At 37.3% G+C, this 24,893-nt stretch overlaps 2 protein-coding genes across 14 annotated transcripts in view; one reads left to right on the plus strand and one right to left on the minus strand.

The window, feature by feature from the left end:
• Piezo (piezo type mechanosensitive ion channel component) overlaps nucleotides 1-22,353 on the plus strand; it is a 26,078-nt gene extending 3,725 nt beyond the window's left edge. Inside the window, exons 2-39 of one of the 13 annotated variants that reach the window (XM_026818624.1) lie at nucleotides 2,529-2,621; nucleotides 4,958-5,173; nucleotides 5,252-5,475; nucleotides 5,606-6,037; nucleotides 6,560-6,691; nucleotides 7,996-8,049; nucleotides 8,416-8,527; nucleotides 8,600-8,709; nucleotides 8,800-9,066; nucleotides 9,154-9,480; nucleotides 9,581-9,873; nucleotides 9,946-10,082; nucleotides 10,161-10,303; nucleotides 10,392-10,568; nucleotides 10,640-11,147; nucleotides 11,230-11,325; nucleotides 11,400-11,842; nucleotides 11,917-12,322; nucleotides 13,708-13,770; nucleotides 14,188-14,333; nucleotides 14,833-15,009; nucleotides 16,275-16,547; nucleotides 16,623-16,699; nucleotides 17,176-17,253; nucleotides 17,415-17,495; nucleotides 17,851-18,127; nucleotides 18,208-18,371; nucleotides 18,445-18,588; nucleotides 18,651-18,812; nucleotides 18,884-19,031; nucleotides 19,091-19,305; nucleotides 19,395-19,553; nucleotides 19,622-19,748; nucleotides 19,821-20,227; nucleotides 20,319-20,614; nucleotides 20,693-20,942; nucleotides 21,028-21,255; nucleotides 21,334-22,353. In XM_026818624.1, the coding sequence (XP_026674425.1) occupies nucleotides 2,558-2,621; nucleotides 4,958-5,173; nucleotides 5,252-5,475; nucleotides 5,606-6,037; nucleotides 6,560-6,691; nucleotides 7,996-8,049; nucleotides 8,416-8,527; nucleotides 8,600-8,709; nucleotides 8,800-9,066; nucleotides 9,154-9,480; nucleotides 9,581-9,873; nucleotides 9,946-10,082; nucleotides 10,161-10,303; nucleotides 10,392-10,568; nucleotides 10,640-11,147; nucleotides 11,230-11,325; nucleotides 11,400-11,842; nucleotides 11,917-12,322; nucleotides 13,708-13,770; nucleotides 14,188-14,333; nucleotides 14,833-15,009; nucleotides 16,275-16,547; nucleotides 16,623-16,699; nucleotides 17,176-17,253; nucleotides 17,415-17,495; nucleotides 17,851-18,127; nucleotides 18,208-18,371; nucleotides 18,445-18,588; nucleotides 18,651-18,812; nucleotides 18,884-19,031; nucleotides 19,091-19,305; nucleotides 19,395-19,553; nucleotides 19,622-19,748; nucleotides 19,821-20,227; nucleotides 20,319-20,614; nucleotides 20,693-20,942; nucleotides 21,028-21,255; nucleotides 21,334-21,442 (7,722 nt within the window). In that variant the 5' untranslated portion in view covers nucleotides 2,529-2,557 and the 3' untranslated portion in view covers nucleotides 21,443-22,353. Of the gene's footprint in view, nucleotides 1-2,528; nucleotides 2,622-4,957; nucleotides 5,174-5,251; nucleotides 5,476-5,605; nucleotides 6,038-6,559; nucleotides 6,692-7,995; nucleotides 8,050-8,415; nucleotides 8,528-8,599; nucleotides 8,724-8,799; nucleotides 9,067-9,153; nucleotides 9,481-9,580; nucleotides 9,874-9,945; nucleotides 10,083-10,160; nucleotides 10,304-10,391; nucleotides 10,569-10,639; nucleotides 11,148-11,229; nucleotides 11,326-11,399; nucleotides 11,843-11,916; nucleotides 12,323-13,707; nucleotides 13,771-14,187; nucleotides 14,334-14,832; nucleotides 15,010-16,274; nucleotides 16,548-16,622; nucleotides 16,700-17,175; nucleotides 17,254-17,414; nucleotides 17,496-17,850; nucleotides 18,128-18,207; nucleotides 18,372-18,444; nucleotides 18,589-18,650; nucleotides 18,813-18,883; nucleotides 19,032-19,090; nucleotides 19,306-19,394; nucleotides 19,554-19,621; nucleotides 19,749-19,820; nucleotides 20,228-20,318; nucleotides 20,615-20,692; nucleotides 20,943-21,027; nucleotides 21,256-21,333 lie in introns of those variants that run through there. The other 12 variants (XM_026818625.1, XM_026818629.1, XM_026818632.1 and 9 more) reach the window with 12 other exon arrangements.
• LOC108631110 (cingulin-like protein 1) lies at nucleotides 21,782-24,861 on the minus strand. Its single transcript, XM_018034822.2, has one exon. The coding sequence runs from the start codon at nucleotides 24,207-24,209 to the stop codon at nucleotides 23,226-23,228; it is 984 nt and encodes a 327-aa protein (XP_017890311.1). The 5' UTR covers nucleotides 24,210-24,861; the 3' UTR covers nucleotides 21,782-23,225.
• Between the last annotated feature and the right edge of the window lie 32 nt (nucleotides 24,862-24,893).

Here is a 24,893-nt window from a genome sequence, read left to right on the forward strand (position 1 = left end):
AATAGATAATTGTTATTTTACATAATAATAGAAAATGCGTTGATATATAATTACGACGAATTAGTCGAATATTGTCGGTTAACGAAAACATGAGGCGTGGGTCATTTTTGATCTATAAAAGAATGAAAGTAATCCACAATTGCTTCTGTCATTCAGATGGCATGATATTTTCTCAGAGCAGCTTACTAAGAGCAGGACAACACTTCTGTTAATTAAAACGCGGTTTCATCTGTCGGATTATGTACTTCACTAGTATTAATGCAGTTCGTGCAAAGAGACTCGGTTTGCTTTGACTTTAAAGCAGTATGAATGAGTTTTATGTGTCGCTTTTGAAGTTAAAATATGCTCACCGGCTTTTAGATTTTGAAATATCTACGAGGTGTCTGCTTCGAAGTGTTACAGTCTAATTACTCCATAATCCGTAGAAAATGTAGGGTTTGATGATAATTGCATGGAAAAGAGGGAGAATAGTATTTAGCATGAATAGGTTTCTTTTTGCTGTAGCACTTTGATGCGGACACCCTGTATATGTAGAATTATTTATATCGTTGAAATATCATAATATATTTACATATGGTAAATACCATAAAAATATGCTTCCAAACATTTGAGCAGCAATGTAGATAAATCATCGATCGCGCGTACTGTTGACATTCGGTTATTTATCAAAAAGAGGACATTGCTCCACCTTCTACAGACCTCGATAAGAGAACCCTTAACTACATATGTACACGTATATACATAGGTGTGCTGTCAAACGTTTCGTAACGTAACAGCTTTTTCGAGTTTCATATTATCCAGATGCAGCCATGCACGAAGCAAAATACTACACCGTGGAGGAATCTGATTTTTTCAGTGCAAAGAGGAGATTCTTGTCGTTTCATAATTTTATTGTGTCTTACACCTCAGAAGCTGGGAACATGTTGGAAACTACGGTTTCAGTTCCCATTGTGTAAACAAGTAGAGGCCGGCTAGATAGTCAGACGATACGGTCAGTACATACAAAGCATTTCCTAATTACATAAGCAGTTCGTGGTACGATATATCAATGCGTATTGTATGTCGATGACAAAATTCATACGTGCAACACAGTTGTGGCTATAATATCAAAAGTTCCATTTTTACACCTATTTATCAGTTGTAGGAACCTTTTACCATTTGCTTTACGATATGACTGGATTCTTCAGGTGCAATTTTTAAATTTAGGTCAAACGATAAAATAGAGAACTTGTATCCATTGAAACAGTACTTCGAAGCTTGAAGGGGCGGTCCATAATCGAAAATGAATGCGAAAGAGCAATTAAAATATCCAGTGTCATCAGAATCGATAAAAATGTAAGCTATAGAATCCTTCGTGAAGGGCTGCGTTTTTTTCGAGGATGGCAATTTCTGGTCATTAAAAGATAGCCTCGTATCTTCTGCTTTATATCGCTGTAATTTTATTATCACTGTCAGACGCTAATGACGGAGCAGATTCCGTAAAATAAGTGGACGCACCCACCATGAGACTAGTAAAGTCCAACCCCATATAACTGCTTGATAATTAAGTTGGGCGCGCCTGGTTTTATCGAAACACCTGTAAGCTGAAAGTTCCTTTTAGAATTATATATAACATGTTTTGCTAGACTCTATTTTAGTCTCTTTGATTCGATCATAAATAAATTAACTATACATAAAACAAATTTTTCCTATTCCTTTCTCTTATAACAATTCTAGTTGATTCTATCTTTATTTATTTGATGTACGAAAAATGAATGACACAGGGGGATTGGTTTTCACAAGCGTTCGAAGCGTGCATCGTGCGATCGGAAAGAAGCGAAACGTTGATATCATCGTGAAATCTTATACGGAAGCAGGAAATGGTTGCAGATGGTGGGCGCACACGAAGAGTTACATTCACTACGCGTCCGGCTCTATTAACGTTTGGCGCCGAGACAATTTTCGAAGGCAACGATAACGTCACATGAAATAAAATGTTATTAATTAAAAGTGAATAATTATTCATTCTTGAACTATACGACTCACTGAAAAATTCCTTTACTGTTTTGTCAATGCTCTTTAATACTGCCAATATATTAATTAATCTTTTTCATGGATTCTTCTACGTAAATTTGAATTTTACAAAGCGTGGGCGTGTTCTACCATCCTTTCTATCAGACGAAATTGATTTGGTTCTGACAGCGAATTAGTAATTGACAAATGGTATCAGGAAATATCACGGGACGTTGTCGTGCGGTTGCACGAAGAATGAAGACGAAGGGCCGCGCGGTAGTAAAACTCTATGGGGCGTGAATTTCGTGGGGATCGGAACGGTCGCGAGGGCAAAGCGTGGGTCGAAATGCAAGAACGTTTCAAACAACGGGTCTCGTGTCCGATGGGAAAACGAGGTTAAAGGTATCCGACTGCGGCATTGCCGTATCGATTCTTAGCCGAGCTGACATTGCCGCTGCAAAAGATGTTGACAGCATACGTATGTACATGGTGGTTGATTGTTTTACGAGCAACCCTCTTCTCTTTCTCTGTTTCAGGGTGAAAGGTCATCTGAGCAGATGAAGGGATGCCGAAGTACTGGCTAAACGTCGCCCTCATCAGGGTTGTTCTACCGGTTGTCTTAACAGTCAGTAAGTGCCGATGCAAACTATTGCAATATATGTATTTTCTTACAAAAAAGACATTTTAATGACCGAAAATGATAGATGAATTGAATGCTTTCTTCTTTCCAAAAACTGTGGACTATTAAATGCACAGAGAATTTATACAATGTATGTTCAATCATTTTCTAAGTATTTTGTATTTAGAGTTGTTAAATAGACAAGCGCATATAAATGAGATGCTCTATTTTTACCGATAAGATTAGAGGGGCCATGACGTCATTTTATGATTGGATGATGTTTTGTAGAAATTCACAGACTAGTGTGTTAAAAAGAAATACAAAAAACAAAAGTTGATATATGGGGAAGAAATAATACAGATAAATCCATCGTACGATGACATCATCGTATTAAAATAACTATGACTTGTAGCCGACTAATGACCTCAGGTCGTATTTTGTTGAGCGCGAGTGAAGCGTGCGAAACTGGAAACGTAGTACAGGTTTCAAGGTGGAAACTGGAAATGGATGACTAATCTGTCGGGAAGCTAAGAAATTCACAGCATTTTTCTTCATATTTTTCATATTTATTGGAATGCCGTCATCTATGCATGCTACCACGAAAATCGATAGAGATAAACGTGACAGAATTAATTTTTCTTTTAATGCAATATATTGTACGATATAATATTTTATTGGTTGGCAGTAAATGGATAAAAATGTCCACAAGTTTAGCGTTTATTACAGCTAACTTGATACACACGGTTGTTAATTATACCAGCGTGTTATCAACGTGTCATATGTTCTATCATTCGTTCTGCGTGCCGTAATCATTAGATTAGTACAGTCATCGTTAATTAACTTCTTTTCTTGATTAGAAACTAATATGACTTTATTATTGGTAAAGTTAATTGCTGATCAACAATTTCGGAAGAACAACAAATTTAATTGATTTGTAACATAAAACAGGACACTCTAAGAATACAAATGTCGTAACAACTGAACATTCACGCATTCGATAAACTGGGAAACGAGCGTTCACGAAGGCGCGGGCGGTCGGAGTATTTTGTGAAAGTTCCTCGGATGTACGCGGTGACAACGTCGAGACACATTTAGACGGTTTATAATTGGCGACGTTAGTCTCGTTTCGACTTTGTCGCGTATATTCCACCTTTATTTCAATTTTTCGAAATTATAATAATAATTGCAATAAACATGGATTAGAATATTAGTAAGCCATGTAATTACACGAATATTTGCTGAACGAGTTACTGTGAAATGTAACCGACTTAAAAGAAAGGAAGTCCTAATTCACTTTGAGTTTTTATTGCTCGTGATAAAACTCGTTTTCTTTGATCTTTCGACCTGAATCAGCTGCTAGTAAAAAAAAAAAGGAATTACGATGTTGGTGTTGAATGTAACATTGTTATCGCATGAATTATCACCTTGCGTAAGCAAGGCGTAGTAATTAGTTGGGCGGAATTTTTATAATTAACGACTCTCCGTCAAAACGAGTTGCATAGACACGTGGACGTAATTGAAATATTGTTATATTTCATTTTCAATTAATCTTACATATAATTTTCACCATAAAACGAAAATATAAACCAAGCAGTTAAAATAGTAAAATTCCGATCCTAAAGCAATTCACACTAAACCATGCACCTGTTCGAATAAACAGTAGATACATGCATACCCCAGTTCACTTGGCAGCAAATCAAACTGTTCATGCATGCACACGTGGAAGAGACGATAGTAAGCAGAATGCATTCTCTCAATAGAGAGCATATTCATAGGACCCCAACAGGAATTTCATCTAAATGGAACGAGCGTACATATAATTTTGTTCTAGATTAAAGGAAAGGGAAAGGATATTCGCAGGAGAACTAGTTAAAAATTAATAGAAATAATAATTATTTCAAACGTTATGTAATTTCGATTTTTTATGCTTACGAATTAAATAACAGCAATTGATTTAATAGAATTTTTGAAGCATCTTATTATTTAATATGGTGATATAGTACACATAGATATTTCATTTGTGTATGTATATTATTGGAATTCATACGAGAGATTCATTCATCAATAAAGAAAATGTCAGTGACGGAGTTTCATTTCTATCGTTCCACAAGTTGAAATTGACCTTTCCCGTAGCACACAAGTTCTTTTCGTATCAGTACAATAAAATGTATATGTGCGTGATAAAAATGCACTTGGGAAATACATGGTATCAAATGCCCTTTATTTTTAATTTATTACAAGGAAGGGCTTGAAAGTTACTTGCACAGACAATTTACGATTTAAGCTTCGTAAAAGCATAAAAGAAATTTTCATCAATATAACATTTTCATTATCGAAATTAAACAGGTACAGTATGGAGACCTGTAGGATTATCTCTAGTTTACCTGGTACTGATGCTGTACTCACCCCATGTACCTATACCAGACGCACGAACAATGGCAGGTCACACGGGTCACTTTTTGAAGACCTGCATCGGCCTGTCTTTTCTCACGGCTACCAGTCAATTGACCTTTCACATAGTTCTATTGGCTCTACCCACTTATGGGCACTTCCTTCACAACTGTACGTAACTAAAACAATTCCGATTTCTAGTTTCTAATTATCATTCAGATTAAAAGGGTTTCCCGAAACGAATTTTAGGCGAGACACTGGAAGTAATCTTCAGGCACATAGGATTCATAAGGCTAGATAGCGCTTCCGCTTGGGAGATTTTCTTCTGGTTAACACCAGAATTAATCGTCCTGCCCACTAGCTTAATAGTGTACTTTATCTGCCGTTTTATATCGCAAAGCATTCCTGACGAGGAGGAGAGTTCGTTGCAGCGCAACAACGAAGCAAAAGGAATCTTAGATAGGCATGTTAAGGTACTCTCCAATAAAATTATACATCTACCATTCTTAATAAGTTCTGCCAGAATTTTTCAAAGATATAATCATGCGCCGAAAATGAGATTGACAAACTTTTTAAGGGAACGTATCGATTTTACGTGTTCAGGTAATCAACTTCTTAGGGCATATCGGAACCTACGTGATTCTGGCGTCATTATGCATTACTGCAGCCTTAAATCCGTCGATAGAGGGTGGCCTTTATTTTCTCGTGTTCTTGAGTGCCGCGACTTGGTGGGCGTGCAACAAGGAACTCCGCAAGGGCTTCGCTGTTCTGTGCAGAATCGTCATGATCATTGTGGTCCTTCACATATTAGTTCTGCTTAGTTATCAAAATCAACTGCCTCAAGAATTGATACCAGTGAATAGCACTTGGCAGCGGTACTTCGCGCTAAAACCTGTCTATGAGACGAACTGCACGGACCCGAGAGATGTCAAATATACAGAGAATGCAGACTGGTTGATCTATGGATATCCCCTGAGATTATTTTGGCTCTACTTCGTTTTGGCATTGCAATCTCAGTTCCTGAGTACAAAGCCGGTAAGTTCATTGTTATATTATGTTAATTTCCACCTTTATAGCACAATGATGCGGGACATAACTGACAGTGTATTAGAGTAAGAGCTTAATATTATTTATTAAAATTACATTTAATTGGTGAAAGGCTAGTAGGACATTAAAAGACGAAAGCAATTATAGGAAATCAGATGAAAATAGCTTGTTATCGATTAATTAAGGCTGCAATTAATCAGATCAGAAAATCAATTAGAAGTATTGTGTTTCAAACGCCTGCTCATTTGAGAATGGCCAGTAAAAAATTGGAAATTATAAATTAATCGAGGATTGACTTGAGCATGAACCGTTCTAACGATACGCTTCGCGTGCAATGTGCCTGTAATTAATTAACTTTCTTGCGGTTAAGGAGAACGATTAACATTGTTTTGTCTCTGCTCAGCTAAGGCGCGATCGAGCTTTTATAATTTATTTCTACTAACTTTCGAACGTTCCTCGATGTTTACCATGCAACACCTATCTTTAAAGGACGTTTTATTTATTAACGAGGCGTTCCAGGCAAAGAAAGTGAAACGTTTGAGCGGCAAATTGGAGAACCTGGACACTCCGTTGTCCAGGCACGTTTCCATCCGGCGGAGAACACCATCTCAGAGATGGCAATCGGCACGACGAAAGGCTCGCGTAAGGATTTCGTCCTGCATGAGCCTAATTTTTCGATATCTCTTCCGACAATTACGCTTTTATCTAATGCCTTTCTTCCCTAGACACATTTATTTCTATGCATACTATTTACCGATTTCTATCACAGATTAGACACAACGCAACAAAATATGTATATACAATTGACATGGAATGCGTATAATCCAAATGCACATAATCAATCTATTCTCGTGTTTCCTTATTTTCTTCAGTCCTTAATTAATTTAACGAGAAGGTATACCATTTTTATACATTGTTATAGAATGTAGTGATAATAGTTAATTTTTAGTCTTTTAAATCATTTGTAAAAACAGTTATTGAAATTGACGTATGTTAAGGATGTATTGGCTATACAGTCAATCCCAAAAGTTTATGCACTTTAGAAACGCATTTTTTAAAAAGAAATCAGACGTCGGAAGAACAATGCTAATAAGAAACAACAACAAAAAATTTTTCAATTTTTCCGAGATTTTTCCAAGGGGTACCCCTTCAATTTCTTCCAAATTTTCGTTTTTTGCCAATAACTTCCAAACCGTTGGACTTACGGAAAAATTGCACACATCCTTTTTTGTAGAGGACGACGAGATCTACAATTTCTATACAAAAATTTTTCGCTGACGTCAATAGTTAACGAGTAATTTGCAAAAAACTGTTTTTTCGTTTTTCGTCAATAACTCGTTAAATATTGATGTTAGCGAAGAATTTCTATACAGAAATTGTAGATCTCGTCGTCCTCTACTAAATGGTCCTATAAATTTCCCCCTAAGTCCATCTGTTTGAGAGTTATGGGCAAAAAACGAAATTTTTTTCCAAAAGTTCGCTGTTTCGACGCTGGGATGGTCGGATTTTGTCAACATCAATAAAATGCCAAATAGTCATATGTAACTCGTTAAATATCGAAATTAGAGGGAAAAGAACTTTTATTTGAAGCATTTTTCGAAATTTTGAAAAAAAAATTTTCGTTGGCGTTAATACTTAATTGGATATTTCCTTCTATACTTTTTAACACGTAGCTATTTATTATTAGCATTATTCTTCCGACGTCTGATTTCTTTTTAATTATAGGAAATGCGTTTTTCTAAGGTACATAAACTTTTCGGATTGACTGTATAGCCAATACATCCTTAAATGCATTCACTGATCTTGATCCGTACATTTTTTCCAATTAGAAGAGAGACAGAGGGGTCCGGTTTTTAGAGATGCAGTCGTAATAAATCCGGGGCAGGTGACCGAGCAAATTCTTTTTCTACTTGAATGCTGCTATGTTTAGTTTACCATTGTTTTAGAAGCCGATCGATTCGAATAATTCGTCGTTACCACCTGCCGACGAGCGCACGCCCGTACGTATACTGATTAAGTTTGCATGTTTTTATTGCAACGATCAATTTTATTTATTTTACTTCACTTTATTCAATGCCAATCACTTCTATACTTTAACTATCCTGATCTTTGCATTATTTGAACACATCTTCTTTTCATTCCTTTTTGAACATAAATATTTAATGTACTTAAAAGTTGCTACTCTAGCTATTGGTGAAGGTAAAGTGAATCAGCTTGCATGCGTATGCTTGAGAAATAAGACGAAATATATTCTTAATGGAGATTTAGAAATTACACTATAAGTAGATATATGTACATACAGAACTATCGAATGAAATCTAGTAATAAGATTACGGAGGGCAGTACGTTTTATTTTATTCGTATAGCTGATGCGATTTGGATCGGCGAGAGCGGGGCTGCTTCAAGATTCAACCGGGAGCGTCATCGTCCAAGATGGTCATCAGGATGACAGTATTCAAATGCAGAGTCTTAGCGAAGGTTTGTTAAAAGCGTAGATCATAAAATTACGGAGATCGTGGTACGTCAATTCACCGATTGAACATTTCGTAGCTGCCCCGGATGAGCAGACTGGAATTATTGAGCAAATCCTTATGGCCGTGTACTCGATCTTCCAGTTAATACTTAATTCATCCTATCTCGCTACGAACATTATAATGATGGTAAGAACCATCGAGTGAGTAAATTTTATGAAATTTTTGTCGGTAATCTCCCGTTGTTTTCTAATAGAATTTTTCCGTTTTACTCTTTAGACCTGGAGTATAATGTATCACAGTTGGACGACTTTTGCATTATTGTTATGGGCTTTGGTACTCTGGATGGTACCTGACAAACGCGCTTCCATGATGAAATGGTCTCCCTTTATCGTCGTTTACGCGATGCTTCTGCTGGTTGTGCAATATATTTACAGCATGGATTTGACGGAGGAAGAACTGCCGACAATGGTGAACGGAGTCAGCGTTTCTGAGATCGGCTTCACCAAAGCGGAACAACATAGTCGTTGGCATTTGGTGGTGAAAGTAAAAATAATTTTCAGTCATTTATTATACTTACGAATCTAACGTGAAACACGCCGCATTAACAAAATCTTTACGACTATTTTGCAGTGTCTATTCATATCAATGTTTTGGATAACAATGAGACAATATACAGCTGAGCGAACTAGACAGAGACGTTCCTCAGCGATGCGAGACATGATCGCGCCGTTACACGTGTCCGTTTCAACGGCTACCACAGCAATGCATCAGGAAACGCCGGAGATCAAAAGTAAATTCATGAAGGAAGTTGGTATATTGTTGAAAAAACTGTTGACCAAGTACTGGATCGCTGTGGTGGCTATCATGCTGTTTATTTGTGGAATCACCGGTGAACGAATGACCGTCTTCAGGATCATTTACATGTCTCTCTTCCTTGTTCTGGTCATTACTTTCCAGGTATACACATACATATATGCATAAGGATTTCAGATATAATATCAAATGAATGTTTTCATAAATTTGTCATCACTTTATGATTGAATTTATTATCTGTTAGATATCTTGGACAGTATGGAGGAAGATGATGTATCCGTTCTGGCTAACGGTTATCGGTTACTCTGTAGTTATGCTAATACTTGTGTACACTTATCAATTTCACAATTTTCCGAGGTACTGGCATTATTTGCATATCGATGAAAATTTGCAAATGGATATTGGTTTAGAAAAGTACGAAACCAAGGATCTTTTCGTTAGACTGTTGACGCCTACGTTCTTCGTTATTATCACTGTTCTACAGATTCATTATTTCCATGCTGATTTCTTGAAAGTAACTGATCTTGAGAGATCCGGGTTAGTAATTGGAATTTCTTAGATAGAAATGCTGTAATAACATAATGCGCAGCAATATAACATAAATTACAGAATCGACGAAAGTCTACGAGATAAACGCTCGAGTCTCGGTCATTCACCTACAATAATTATCCCGCCAGCATCACCGGGTGAAGTTTTTATAATCGAAGACGACCAGCGACCGGCTTACACTTTAAGACAACTAAAACGTACGATAAAAAGCGTTGAGCTTCTATAATCAAATTAATGTAATTTAATATATCTATGTATAATGATCCAATTTTTAGAAATGTCTAAATTGGAGCGAATTGCGTTATTCCGAGAAATAATAGAATGCTTAGGAAATATCTACAATTACACTTGGCTCTTTTTGGAAATACACATGCAAAAAATTATTTTCCTATCGGTGATGCTTTACTGTGTCAACGACGTAAGTTCAAGCCAACCGAGAGTTAAAGTCTCCTATTATTTTATCGTATTCATAATTTAATTCTATGTGTTTTGTTTTCGTTTCTCAGGTCTGTGCTATTAATTTCGTGTTTGTCGTAATAACGGTCGTCATGATTAATTTTCGAAGATATCTCCAAATATGCACTGTTAATGTCATTGCTGCTATAATTGCTATTTTAATGGTCGGAAAAATGCTGTATCAAATTCAATATATTGATCACAGCAATTGGAATATCAATTGCACGGTAAGTGTTTTGAAAACTACTTCACATGGTATACTTAGAATTATATGATTAAAAGCCTCTTCTTTTAAAAGCATCCAGATGATGCGCAGTTTGGTAGCAACAACACGGTATACAATATCGCAGAATGGTTTGGGATAAAAAAAGCGGAACAAGGACATTTGGCAGAATTATTGAAGGGTTACATAGGGATTCTAGTGGTGACCACCCTAAGAAAGATCATTAAAATTCGTCAGTGTTTTCATAGAAAAGCGCAAGGCGAACCACTCGAGACACCTCAAGTCATGTTCCCTTCGGTTACTCGAGAAACCGCTGATAAAGGCGTGCCGGAGTGTTTGAAATTTCTCTTCAATTACGGCTTCTACAAATTTGGAGTTGAATTCTGCTTAATTGCAGTAGTGGCACTGGTCGGAACGAGACTCGATTTATATTCGGTTCTCTACAGCTTCTGGCTGTTACTCTTATTTTCCCTAAGAAGGAAAACCATCGCCAGGATTTGGCCGATCTTCAAAATTTTTGTCATAGTCCTGTTGCCACTTCAATATTCTTTCGTCGTAGCTCCTCCTTCCTGGTTCTGTATAGGTAAACGAACATTTATGGTAGAAATATTCAAAATGTAAATTCAATATGTAAATACAATGTAATCTTCCTCTTTATCTTCAAGACTATCCATGGGGTCAGTCTGAGACACTAAGGAGATTGCAAGAGTGGATGTACCTCCCGGATCCTGATTTCCCACCCAATGCCAGGAAACTAATGTGTAAGATTTTAAGTGTATTCTTAGATTTCTTCGGAGTAAAGTATTGGCCTACAATTTTATTTTAATTGAAACAGGTGATTTTATTGTGCTAATGATGATCGTCAGGCAAAGTCTCGTTTTCCAAATCGAAAGTCGAAGTGCGGCTTCCGATATTGAATTTCCGGCCGGTCATAATTATTCCGTATATCAGAATATGGAAAAACCGAATTTCGTGAATCCCGTGAAGGATTATGTATCGCACATTCATTGCTGGTTGGACGTAATAAAACGAGCCGTGTTAATGAGTCTCATGTGGATCACTTTATCGATCATGTTCCTGGCCGGAACAGAAAAGACTAATCTGTTCTCATTGGGTTACCTAATCGGTGCGTTCATGTTCCTTTGGCAAGGGAGTGATTTCTATTTGAGACCAGTGAGGACGATCCTAAAATGGTGGAACATCCTACTCGGTTACAACGTAACTGTGATATTTTTGAAGTCTCTGCTTCAAGGTGCAGGTTGTGTCTTAATAAGCCAGGTAATTCCTTATTAATTCCTATGATTATATTATACGTTTAGGTGAAACTTTAATTAATTTATTGGTAATTTCAGCTGCATTTGTTGGTTTGCCCATTAATTCAGTTATTCGGTATAAGTTGTCTAAGAAAATTCGAAAGTGCGATCAACGATGTAGTTCTGGACAAGTTCGATTGCGAAGTACCGCGAGAAAACATAGGCATGGTTTGGGATGGCCTTTGCTTCGGTTTCCTGTTGTTTCAGAAACGACTCTTTAAGAGCTATTATTTCTTCCACATAGTGGATGAAACAAAAGCCATGAGTGTCTTGGCCTCCAGGGGTGCGGAGTTACTAGAGGAGTTGCATCAAAAGCGTATTGATGCTCAAGACAACGTCGAAAAGAACGTATTGGAGAAATTGAAATATAAGATGGACAAGATTAAAGCCAGTCAACGTAAGATACAAGGACCGAGTTACAGAGAACCTCAGACGCACAAAGTTGGTAAGGATCATTTCAACGTTTCTAATCACTTTTCCCTAAGGTATAGGACAGTTGGACTAACAGCACGAAATTATCTCTTCATTGAGTAACAATAATTATCTGAATATCTGATATATCCCGTAACTATAATCCTAAAAATTCTATTTTCCATGATCCTATCAGTTCTTTTCGTCCGTTTCATCCCTTATACACTCAGCATATCGTTTAGGCTAATGTCGAGTCTCTATATTTAATGCGCACCAAAAAGAAGGGGAGGCGCCTCTGGCGAAGTCTTCCAGCGTGAGCCCGTGCGTTTCTTCGGGTCACACGCCCCCTCAAGGTTACCAAACTCCCGTCGACGAGGACGAAGATGAGCCACCCCCGTTGACGCCCCGTGCCGCATCCCTCTTGCAGGCACCCACGCCGAATTCCGCTGTGATGACAGTGAGCCTCGAGGGTTACCTCGAGCCAACTCGTATCTCTTTCGGTTCTCCGCCGAGTAGCGAGCTGAATCCTCGGGGACCGTCCCCCGACGAGACGTTTCCGGTGTTCTCGCCGCCGCCGTACGGTCGGGTACCGCGGGATCGATCGTTGAACTCGTCAATCAGGCATCGTCGGCAGTCCAGTTATATCGGACCACCGTGGATGAACGGGTTGCAGACACCGAGGCAGTCGATCATCTCGACCACCTCGCGGTCCCCGCAATCTCATCACACATGTAACGACAGAATGGGAATCAAATTGTCGTTGTCGATTCGCTACCATGTCCTGTACATACGCTTACGTGACAGCACTTATAAATAATCTGGGAGGCACACATATTTCTTTGGTGATATATTTTTTTCTCGATTTGGAGAATCTATCGGACATTACCTCTGTATTGCATTTTTCTCTTTCTGTTGTTTTGGCAATATCTGTATCTATACGAAATACTAGCGATTATCTATCTTATTTATCTCATCATCGGTAATCGTCTCAATGGTGTACATTGTAAAAACGTGCACTTCTCTCTTCAAAAGTAGTGGTCTTCTTTCAAAAATGTTTTTTTACACTTATTTCTTCTCGTCTGCCGATCAATTTTGTTTTCGAAAATGTACATACTTGATATTGAGTTTGTATACCAATGTTTCTTCGACTAGAAATCTTCCTCTCTGAGTATTAACTGCTATCTCATTTTCACAACTGACTTTATCTTTCTTATAGGAAAATTAATTAACCGAAATCCAAATCCATTGATTTCTTGATAGATAGTCCTGTACCCCGTCGACTCCGTCGGCTTCGGATTCGAGGATTATACAACGTGTAATATAATTGTATATTCTTGTAGTATATTTCTACCCGTGCTGAAGACCTTTGTATCGTTTTCAGTTTTTCATGTATTGTACCTTTTGTTTGTTTTTCGTTAGATTTTCTCTATCCAGGGACACGGCCATTGTACAGAGCTCATGCGCCAAAGACCAACAGAGAGGGTAATTGAGAGTTATTTGTTTCGCTCCGCAGCTTCTCCAGGCTTTGTCCTACTAATCGACGTCTCCACATCCTGACTGATTGTCCTTACGCTTTCAAGGAACTTTACGATGTACATATGTTATATGTATATATAATTTTGTTTGCGGATCATTTGATGTTCTGACATAATGTATATACATGTACATATGTGTATAGCGAACCGATGATGGTGTTGGGTGCATTTACATGTTTTACTAATAATGTCTACAAAGATAATATGTGTTTTCTAATTAGCCTGAATCTTACGGAGTGTTTTTTAATGAATATCGTACTGCTGATCAAATAATGTAACGTGCATGGCTTTGGCACAATATAGTTGAATAAGAGCGATCGGCTACCTTTCCGATCATTAAGAGAAATTTGGTTCTTTCGATCAGCTATCAGATCGGGTGATTACTACATGTTCGATGATTTGGACGATGACGATGTGACCGATTTGATCCCGGATACCCAATCTGAGAAGAGGGAAGAAGAGAAGATCGACGAAGCCACAGCTCGCGGCAGAAGAATGACCATTTCTGAGGTACAGTGATTCACCCTCTCCATATGCACTTTTACATGTTTTAATTGAACATTCTGAAGGGTTACGTAACGAATCTGGTTTGTCTGTTGTATATCTTCAATCGAAGCGAAGTTTGACTAATCTATAGTTCTACAACGATCTATCCACTGAAAAATTTCATGAAATGCTACCGATTCAATTTGTATTTTCTGAAATTGACCAATTAATTTTGTTAACTTGGTTGCTGTTCGATTAACTGGATTGACTTGATTCCTCAATGAGTTTACCAGGCGGATCACGGTCAACGGTCGAATTGTCTCGTGTGCCGCATAAAGTTTTACTCGCTAAAGACCTAAGATCCTAGCAACCCCTACCATAAAAAAACCATTCTCATTTTCACGATTCTCTCTCTACCCTTGGTCCGTGGAGGAGTAGCCAACAGCAGAGAACGGTTACAGCAGAAAGAAGTTAATCGGTATTTGCATGAATACAAATGACGCTAAGTCTGGTCCCCTTGCAGTTGATGAACGCCGTGATTAAAACTGACATTACAACCGCGACGCACGTCGCCATGTACGGAGGGACTGAACAGGACGCGCTGAGACTACGTCGTCGGAGTGTGCCTTTAACAAGGAAGAAATCGTCTATGTCGTATCTCAGTGCACGTTCCGAGACCGATACTGCAGTGGCCACTGATGTGAGAGTTCAAAGGCTGCATGTCACTGCTACAGGCGCTCTCTCTGTCTCTCTCTCTCTCTCTCTCTCGTTTATTTTCTCATTTTCTTTCTATCATTTTCCTGTAGTATTTTTCCTATGTAATGTTTAGTTATATACTATTTAATTTCTTCTCTCAGTTCAACTTTTAGTTTCTCTAGTTTACTCTCATTCTCCATGTCTACGTCGTTGATTTTTAGTGTATTCCTTTTCATTTATTTTTGTGGGTACTTTTTCGGAGCTTCCATTTGTACACTTTGTTTTTTCCTTTAATGTATTCACTCTTTGTCTTCATTGTTACATAGAAATTGAAGATACTCGAATCACGTTTGATTACTGATTTGTATAGAATACTGAATAATAGATGTATACTAATGATAATGGTCCCAATAGAAGTAACTGACCATATTTATTGAGGTCTTTAAGGCATCGGTATGACCTGCAATAGCCTGCTGAGTGAAGCATCAATAATTAAGGAGCTAATTTCAAATATGCATAATATAAAAATAGCTGCAGATATTTCAGTTGGGGCCATTATCATTAGTACACATTTACTATTCAGCGTTCTACATACACATAGAGATCAGTGCATATCACGATGTGGTTTAAGAATTTGTTAATACATAGCCAGCTATGCCAGACTTACGAGTTTTAACACGTTTAACAATACACGAGACACAGTCACCCCACAGCAAACAAAATAATAGCGATACTAATTGATCGTATATACGAATATTTATTATATGTGAATATAATATTTTTATATTCAATAGTTATAAATGAAGAAAGCTTTAAGAGTAATTCTTTCTTTCTTTTCGCAACTTCCAGCTTTGTAAAAAATATGACGGAGGCGGTGGTGCTCTACTTATGTCGATTTCTTTTTTTTTGTTTATTTTTTTATGTCAATCCTTTTCCACGTTGTAGTCGCAGGAGGCTCCTCGTCGTTGGTGTATATAATCCGCCGCTCGATACTTGGCTTAATTTGTTTTCATTACGTTACAGCGACTGTAGCACCACGCTTGTAATATTATAACAATAATATTTTCGATGTCGATCAGCTAAATGTACGCGGAATTTGTGTGAGACAATTTGCGTTCTGTGCAATTTCGAATTAAATATATGTATGATCACTCGGTTTGATTATGGTGTAACAAAAATTGTCTCCAAGTTTTGCGTATCAAATAATCGCCTCGCAAGAAGACCGCAACGGTTGCCGCAAACAACAATTTGTATTACTATGCGAATTAGGGTGACAAAACGAGTCTCACGTCGGCTGAAGCCGAAACCGAGGAGAAGGACACTTCGGAACGTAAAACACCGGGAGCGTCGGATTATGGGGTGGATGAAGTGGATGAAGGGGACAAAGAGGAGGAGAAGAAAGTATCCATTGGCACATATCTGAAATTCCTCATGGTGATGATCAACAGTACCCTGACGTCGATGACGAGATACTTGAACAAGTTTTCCCGCGATTACAGATACATTCGCAAAGTTCTAACAAAAGAGAAGAAAGCGTTGAAGGTGCGTTGATAAACGTAAGGAATGTCAAGCCGATGACTTCGGAATTGAAATTTTTCTCGATCTTCCGATTTCCAGGCGAAACCAGATTTTCGTATGGGTACGAGACTGGGCATTAGTCAAATGTGGCAACCGATTCCTTTATTGAAAAGAAGGTAGATATTGTAAACAACACAGGAAAGTGTGATTAATAGAACATACATTTCTTATTCTCTTTAAACATCTCATTGGTATACGAACAAAAGAGATGTTTTATGACAGAATCTGTACATATGCGTAAATGTGATTCTGAACGATGAGGAACGTCATGTCTTCTAGTATACTGATGACTTGCTCGCGGATGTTTAACTGTATAATAGATATAACAATAGAGTATCAAACTCGTATTCTTAAACGACTAAAAAATTCTTACATTTCATTTTTAAATTGTAAATTCTTTGATGGTACTCTAGATTGACACTTCGTAGCTTTGGTAGAAATGCACTTGCCCCCGAGTATTTGTTTGTGCCCGTTACAAAAGTGTAGAATCCCTTCAGAAAGAAGTAGTTTACATTCTCGCCCCTGCTATTTAGGCTAGATATACATACACATATGGTAAATGTTAGAGTAGTAAATGTACGCGCTCTGACAGATCAACTAACGGAAATACCGAGGAGCCTTCTGATGGTGGTGAAGGTCAGAGTCAATCGACGTCACCGCAGCAACAGAGGTAAGATCTTGTAGAAAACGCTTCATTCTTTACGCGACAGATTTTTCTGGTAGTATAAATGTTTTAAAATTGATAAGTAGTGATTACTATTCTTAAACTTCGTCTTTCTCGGCTTGGAAGTATAATTCAAAGTAGACAGAGTGCAGCGTTATTTTTGTCAGGAAAAGCAGCTCCCTGACGATCCCTCAAATCCGAATTCTGGCACCGAGTTTGGAGCGAGGATTGGACGTGTCCTCCTCCAGGTATCAAGAGTAATTCATAAAAGCGATGATAGCAGTTTTCACTGAATACTTAAGCGCACTTCCTTGCACGTTGATGTACTATATTTGTTAGAAGCATGTTCATTATAATTCCTCGTATATTTCTCCATAAATAATATACTGTTGCACTTTGTATTAGTTTGTATCACACCTTGTGCTTGTAAAAATACGTAGAAAAGCTGACTGCGCATTTTTGTAGTTTTCCTCCACAGGTTCTGCGGCTTTCGTTTTTCACTATTGATGTCACGCAAAATAAAACAGAGATCTATTTTCTTTATTTCATATTGGAACATTTTGTTTTTACTTAATACTATCTAATGTAAATTCTTTTACGTAGCGCACTTTACTCAGAAATCTCTCCTGTTCAACACGACGACGAAGGTGGTCAGTTGTCCGAAGTCGATCAGCCGCCAATAATCCAATTATTGGCGTCCATTTGGTTTGGAATTTTGGCTCATTCGTGTTTATTGTGCTACTTTATGGTGTTCCTTCATCAAATTAAGAACGCGTCCGTTCTATCTACCCCCCTGCCGCTCATGGTCTTTTGTTGGGGGTCGTTGACCATCCCACGGCCCTCGAGAACGTTCTGGATAACGTTGATCGCATATACAGAGGTAAAATATAACAGTTCGAATAGATTAACTCGTTTATTTCAATCGGAATTAGTGAAACGGTCGATGTCGAACATTTTTAGGCAATTGTCATAGTCAAATGTATTTTCCAACTGGAAGTATTGCCCTGGAATCGAGACGCCGCGCCAAATAATCCCTTGTTCACTCCTAGGATTATGGGTGTTGAACGTAAACATAATTATGCTTTGTGGGATTTGTTACTACTTCTAGTAGTATTTTTCCATAGGTAAATTAGAGTCAAAATTCCGTTTTAAATATTTATGTTTCACAGGGATGTTCAAGGAGAAATTTACTTTCAGATTTATGCTCAAATCGTTAGGCCAATGGACTTCTCCCTATGTACCGAGGAAAATAATCCCAACCACTTTGACTGTAGTTTCATCAAGACCGCCACCTGAAGACAGGGGTCAAGGAGAACCCACAGCGCGGCTGACCGATCAAGAGTAATTTGATATTTAATTTTTCCTTCTCTTTCCCTAATTACGTGATATTTAATGTTTTATAGACGCAATTCCCGTGTGGTAACACCGCAAGGTAGGATTTTAAACCTGCCAACAGGCGAGGGTGAAACTGTGCAGACTAGCGACGAACAGCAAAGATTAGTCGGGGTTCAGGGCACTGAAATTAATCCAGTGAATGAGGATTTTGACAAAGCAATGGATATGACGTAAGCAAATATTATTTTTTTCTGTTTAATTCCGTTTTCGATTATTTTTGTAATGTTGCTTTTCCATTCAGCATAGACAAGTACGTGGAGCCTACGAAGCAATTCTTCGATAAAATTCTCAGTCAAGTTGGAAAGGAAAGAACGAACGTGTACGCATACATGTTCCTGTGCGATTTCTTTAACTTCATGTTGCTCATTTTTGGATTCTCCGCATTTGGTGTAAGTATTCCATCAATCTTCCTGACATAGAGAAAATTACGACATTTATGAACTTTTAGACGCAACAAGGCGATGGCGGTGTCGCGGCTTATCTGCAAGAGAATCGAGTCCCAATGCCATTCTTATTGATGCTATTATTGCAATTCGCATTAATAGTCATCGATAGAGCTTTGTTCCTAAAGAAATCAATTGTTGGCAAATTAATTTTCCAGTATTGTCTAATCTTTGGTGTACACATTTGGATGTTCTTTATTTTGCCAAGTGTTACTGAAAGGTATCATTCTTTTCCCTTGACGAGTGTTCATTACGCCTTATGCAAATAATTAATGTACATATACATAATATTTTTGAAAAAAATTGCAGACAATTCAATGAGAGGCTTCCTCCACAAATTTGGTATATGGTCAAATGTTTCTACCTTCTGTTAGCGGCCTATCAGTTGCGACAAGGATATCCGACTCGGATACTTGGCAATTTCCTTTGCAAGGAATACACTATCGTCAATTACGTTCTATTCAAAGGGTCAGTTGTCTATCAACGCTTAAAAACTTGTTAGACTGAAGAAATGTATTGATTATTATTTTTTACAGATTTATGTTAATTCCTTTCTTATTCGAATTAAGAGCAGTGATGGATTGGATATGGACAGATACTTCTATGACAATAATGGATTGGTTCAAGATGGAAGATATTTTTGCAAACATTTATCAAATTAAGGTACATCTATCGTCCGTCTTACGGTACATTCTATGCGAACTAGAACTGAAGTCAGCACTCTTTTCATTGTAGTGTATGCGAGGCGTAGAAGCAGATTTCCCTCAACCGCGAGGCATGAAGAAACAGCAAATGAGCAAATATTTAGTCGGTGGTGCTGCTCTTTTCCTTATGATCGGACTGATATGGTTCCCGTTGCTTCTATTCGCACTCGGTGGCACAGTTGGTGTTTCTAATTTGCCATACGACGTTTCGATGAAGATCAGGATCGGCCCGTACGAGCCGATTTATTCTATGTCGGCCCAAAGTAGCTCGATCATAGAATACAGTGAGGCTGATTACATGAGGTTCACGAATCTGTATACGAAAGACAGGCCCGCGGTTACTTTTCTCGAGAACTATATACATTCTGACGTTGCGGCCGTTAGACTAAGTGGATTCTCGAGAAAATTATGGGCTATATCTCCACCAGACTTAGAAAGGTATGACTAAAATTCCGTCTTGACTTCCTATTTAAATGTAAGTATAATAAAATAGGGAATCTAGAAAATTTGATTATTTACTTTGAGGCAGACTAATATCGGAATTGGAAGATAATAGCACAACCGTGATTGTTCACGTTGAGTGGACCGTGTCTCGAAAGACGGACGCGAAAGACGTTAGTGGGATAACGACGAGAGTTCGAGATGTGAAACTACCACCGTATGTGGACAATGAATTCAATCCTGTAAGGAAAATATTAGCTGACACGTTGTCCAGCAATGCGTCGACTACACACAATGGTACTATTTTGCTGGAAAATGCTTTCCCCAAATTTTTGAAAGTTACTGGTCGGACGATCGATGTCGTTCCACAATTGATGCGACTGCGTAAGTGTAACAAGCGATTCGAATTTAATAGAGGTAAATGTGAAATGAATCGAAGTTTATTCAATGAAATGATTTCAGCGAAATGGATGGGTGACGAAGTAGAAGAAGAGGATGTGAGCCAGATACATAGAAATATCAGTCTTCACTTATCCACAGACGCAGAATGTTGCGCTCGCTCGAAATGGTGGGTCGTTAACGAAGTCTGTAATGATACTTTGTACGACAATTTATTGAGGAGAGTGCCCTTAAATGATTGCAAATACATCATGATGTTCTTGTTCAACGATAAAACGTTCCCTGAAGGTTTAAGTTTCATTAGTGGATTTGGGTATGTTTTTGAAACTGTACCAACTTTATTTCTCTTTAAAAATTTACCAACGCCTACAAACGTTCTTAAACTTTTACGTCTACAGAATCCTAGGTTTATACACGACCGCAGTGATAGTCATTAGCCAAATGATCAGGAAGGGAGTGAGTGAAATGGCACCGAAAATTATGTTCGATGACCTGCCCTATGTGGACAGGATTTTGCGATTATGTTTAGATATTTATTTGGTCCGCGAAAGCGGAGAATTGTGTCTCGAAGAGGACTTGTTCGCTAAATTAATATTCCTCTATAGATCGCCGGAGACATTGATCAGGTTGCTAATTGAATCATCGCACGCGTTATTAATTTGCACGAAGGTATCGTGATAAGTTAATAATCTTCTTCTGTTCAGATGGACAAGGCCTCCTGAAGAAGGAGAGAGGACTGATAATGAGGATCAAGACGATGGGGAGGAGGACATTCATCCAGGACAGTCTCGAGATATTTCTCGCCGGGACTAAATACATACAACATTTATCAAGTAAATGTTGAACGCTAAAAAGCAACAGGGGTCTGTTACTTAAAGAGAGAAATAATTAGGAAGTTTTTATCAGGAATCTTGGAGACAATAGTTCGCACGCTTATCGGAGATCTACGTGCGGAGAATGTTTCGAAAACTTTGAAAACTCAGGAATTTATTATGCCATCGTGTTTATTGTTAAGGAATTGTTCCTATCTTCAAACGTGTACATTATGAAATGTACATACGCGGTTAACATGGAGAAAGAGGAAATTTAGAGATACGAAATTTCCTTAAATTCAAGGATCCATTATCTGGTAATTTATTTCTCAATCGCATATTTAAGCAATGTTTTAGTAATTTTTATTTTCATATTTATTACTAAGGTATCTATTTGTATAATTGTTCGTACATTAAGATGTTAAGAATATCGTGATCGTAAGACGCATAGGAACACAGTCTTCAAACACAAGTGCTTTATACATACATATAGTCGAACGTTTATACGAACGAGCATGTCGTCGAACATGCGAGAGAGTGCTTTCGTTCGACTCTTTAAATCACGCCTAAGCCAAAATACATTTTTGACATGACATATTTTAAATAACGCATCCCCATAAAATAAGAACGCGAACACTTTGCTCTTAAACAATTCAAATTTTCAAAACTGCCGATAGCAAATGTCTTTTGTTCCCTTTTATACGTTTTTCTAATCATTGATTCATTCACCTATCATTGATGAATCTTGACCGCGTTTTATACATCAGTTATATTTAACGAAGATCATGGAAATTATTATCATTGTTTGTAAATATATATTATATAATGTGCGTTTTCGTCGAAAAGTTGTATGATGTCGTCTTGATATGCCTTTTAAGAATATCTTCGAATATATAAATTGTTTCAAATAAACATAAGCTGTTTCATTTTAATCACTATAGAAATGTTTAAACAGACTATGTAATTTCAATCGTGAAGTATTTTATTAGTAATTTTTTTTACAGAAATTGTTTTATGATTTTAGTCATACTTATTTTAGTTCATTAAATGTATCAACCTCAAATCAACGCGAGATAAATTATTATAGGCAATACATTCACGTCAACGGAGGCTAATACCTTCTAAACGATATAATAGATTTTAATATCTTATTTTAACATTATTAGAACTTACAAAAAAATATTGGTAAAAATGTTAAAAAATATATCACTTCATAAATTTTAACGGACGCATTATCACTTTTCATTCAAGCTCCGCAACAATTTGAAAAACACGGTGCAGTTAAAATGTGTATAGAATACTGAAACCACCAGCTATTGACATTAAACGGAAATTCGTACAATAAGCACTTGAACAACGTACAGAACAGTGGCGTTTTCCACTGGTCCGTTAACCGAGTCTTACAGTAAGTATGTTTACACAACACTTTAATTTACATAGTAGGCTTGTGTGTATCAATCCAGCACACACTCTTATCTAAATTTATAAAGTAAAGACAAGTGTTTCTAAGTAAGACACCAGTAACTTCTATCTTATCTTTCTAGTAACTAAGGTACAAATTAAAAACAGAAATTGATATTACAATTACTTAAAAACTTGACTGCTCATTGAACGATAACAAATTACTGATTATACATTGTTATTCTACAATTTTAATGTTTTTTTTTTATTATAAAAAAATTTAATGTCAATAATTGATAGCGATCAGGGCAGATCAGTAGAATGGAATAAATACCTTTCTTTGCCAACAAACTTGTGAATGCTTAGAGCATGGTACATTTCTGCTATTGTTTGGACAGTTCCTTGCACTTCAATTTGAGTGCAATGTTCTCCTGCTTCAAATACTCGAATTCTTCCAGCTTCTTCTGTAGCTCTTCATTTCTTCTTTGCAGTATGACGACATCCTCTTGCAATCTCTCATTTTCTTCAATTAACTTCCTCATCCTGTTGGAATCTTTGCTAGGATGCATCTCATTGATTATATCTTCTGTTTGGCTCAACAGATGTTTAATGAGATTGGCTTGAGAGTTCAAGTGCAATTCTTGCATAGCTCTTAGGATCTTTGTGCTCTCCTGTTTTGTACATACATTCACGATGTCCTTGACGGCATTCACAAGCGTAACAGGATCAATATCTTTGAACTCTCCCTTCTTAAGACTATCATAGGCTTTCGTTTTGTCTTTAGGCATTTCCATCTGTGGACACATTTCCTTAGAACAATCACTGGGTCTGCTATTCTCTTTTAGAGATGCATCTGTAGCTTGAGTATTCTCCTTATAACTTCCAGAACGACGTCCTCTATCTTTAGCAACTGCTTTACCCTCAGATATCTTTACTCTTGATTCTTTGACTTTTGCTTTGATATCATCTCTAATCTCTTGTTCCTTTCCATCTGTATGAACTTTGTTCTCAATTGGCTTCAGTTTGGTTTCAACTGATTTCTCTTTCCTGTCAGATATCCTTACTCTCATCTGCTGTTTTTTCATACCTTGCTCATGCATTTTCTTTGATTCTTTAATAATTGGTTCGGCATGTATATTTTCTACTTTACTCTGTGGCAATTGTGAAGGAGTAGATGTTGCTGTTCGTGTTGTCACATGCCTATCCACGGGATACGACTTAATGGTCTTAACATCAGGTGATGCTAATTCCAAGTCTTCCAGAAAAGAATCGTTCATGTTTCTATTATAATTTTTACCTTGGTAGCAGATCTTTTGTATGTAGGTCGTAATATTAGGAACTTCTATACACGATAGTGTACAGTACATAAGTAATCTTCTACAGATTCCTTGACATATATGTATGTAAATACGTTTCAAGAATTTATATTATCTTGTGAATGTCATAAACAAATATCACAAAGTTCGTGTACGTACGAAGCCACTATAAAGAATAAGAGACTTTGCTTATTTCGCACCGTTTAATTACAGCACGTACGAAACTTTATTTATAATAAAGCAAACTGCAACGACGCACGGTATTCTACAATAAAAAATAGTAATAAACATGAATACTATGCGTTAACCTTCTCCGCAGTTACAGGCTAATTCAAATCAGCTTGTGTTAGTAAATCAGCTGTCCATTCATTAACGCCATCTACGCAAGGGCAATAAAATATAATTCGAATTACAAGAATCGCGCATTGTTACAACATTTGACTTTTAATTAAAATTAGACAATGACAATTAGCACTCAAGCACCTATATTTAACTATAATTTGAAATCGATGTCTGGAGTTTATTATTGAAATTTGAACGCAACCTATGTGTCGTATTGAACAGTTCATATTCACAACAGTTTGCGATGGTAGCCTTCAAGCACCGGATTTTCTATTGACAAACAAAGAGAAAGAAACGGTTTGTCGGAAAAGAGTTAAATAGGAATTCAAAGGGTGTCAATAATTTATACAAATTTCTAAATACGATAGTACGTATCTCAATTAATAATTTATC

Source organism: Ceratina calcarata, unplaced genomic scaffold (genome assembly GCF_001652005.2).
Source record: "Ceratina calcarata isolate Rehan_Ccalc_2016 unplaced genomic scaffold, ASM165200v1 scaffold81, whole genome shotgun sequence".
NCBI classification, from domain to species: domain Eukaryota; kingdom Metazoa; phylum Arthropoda; class Insecta; order Hymenoptera; family Apidae; genus Ceratina; species Ceratina calcarata.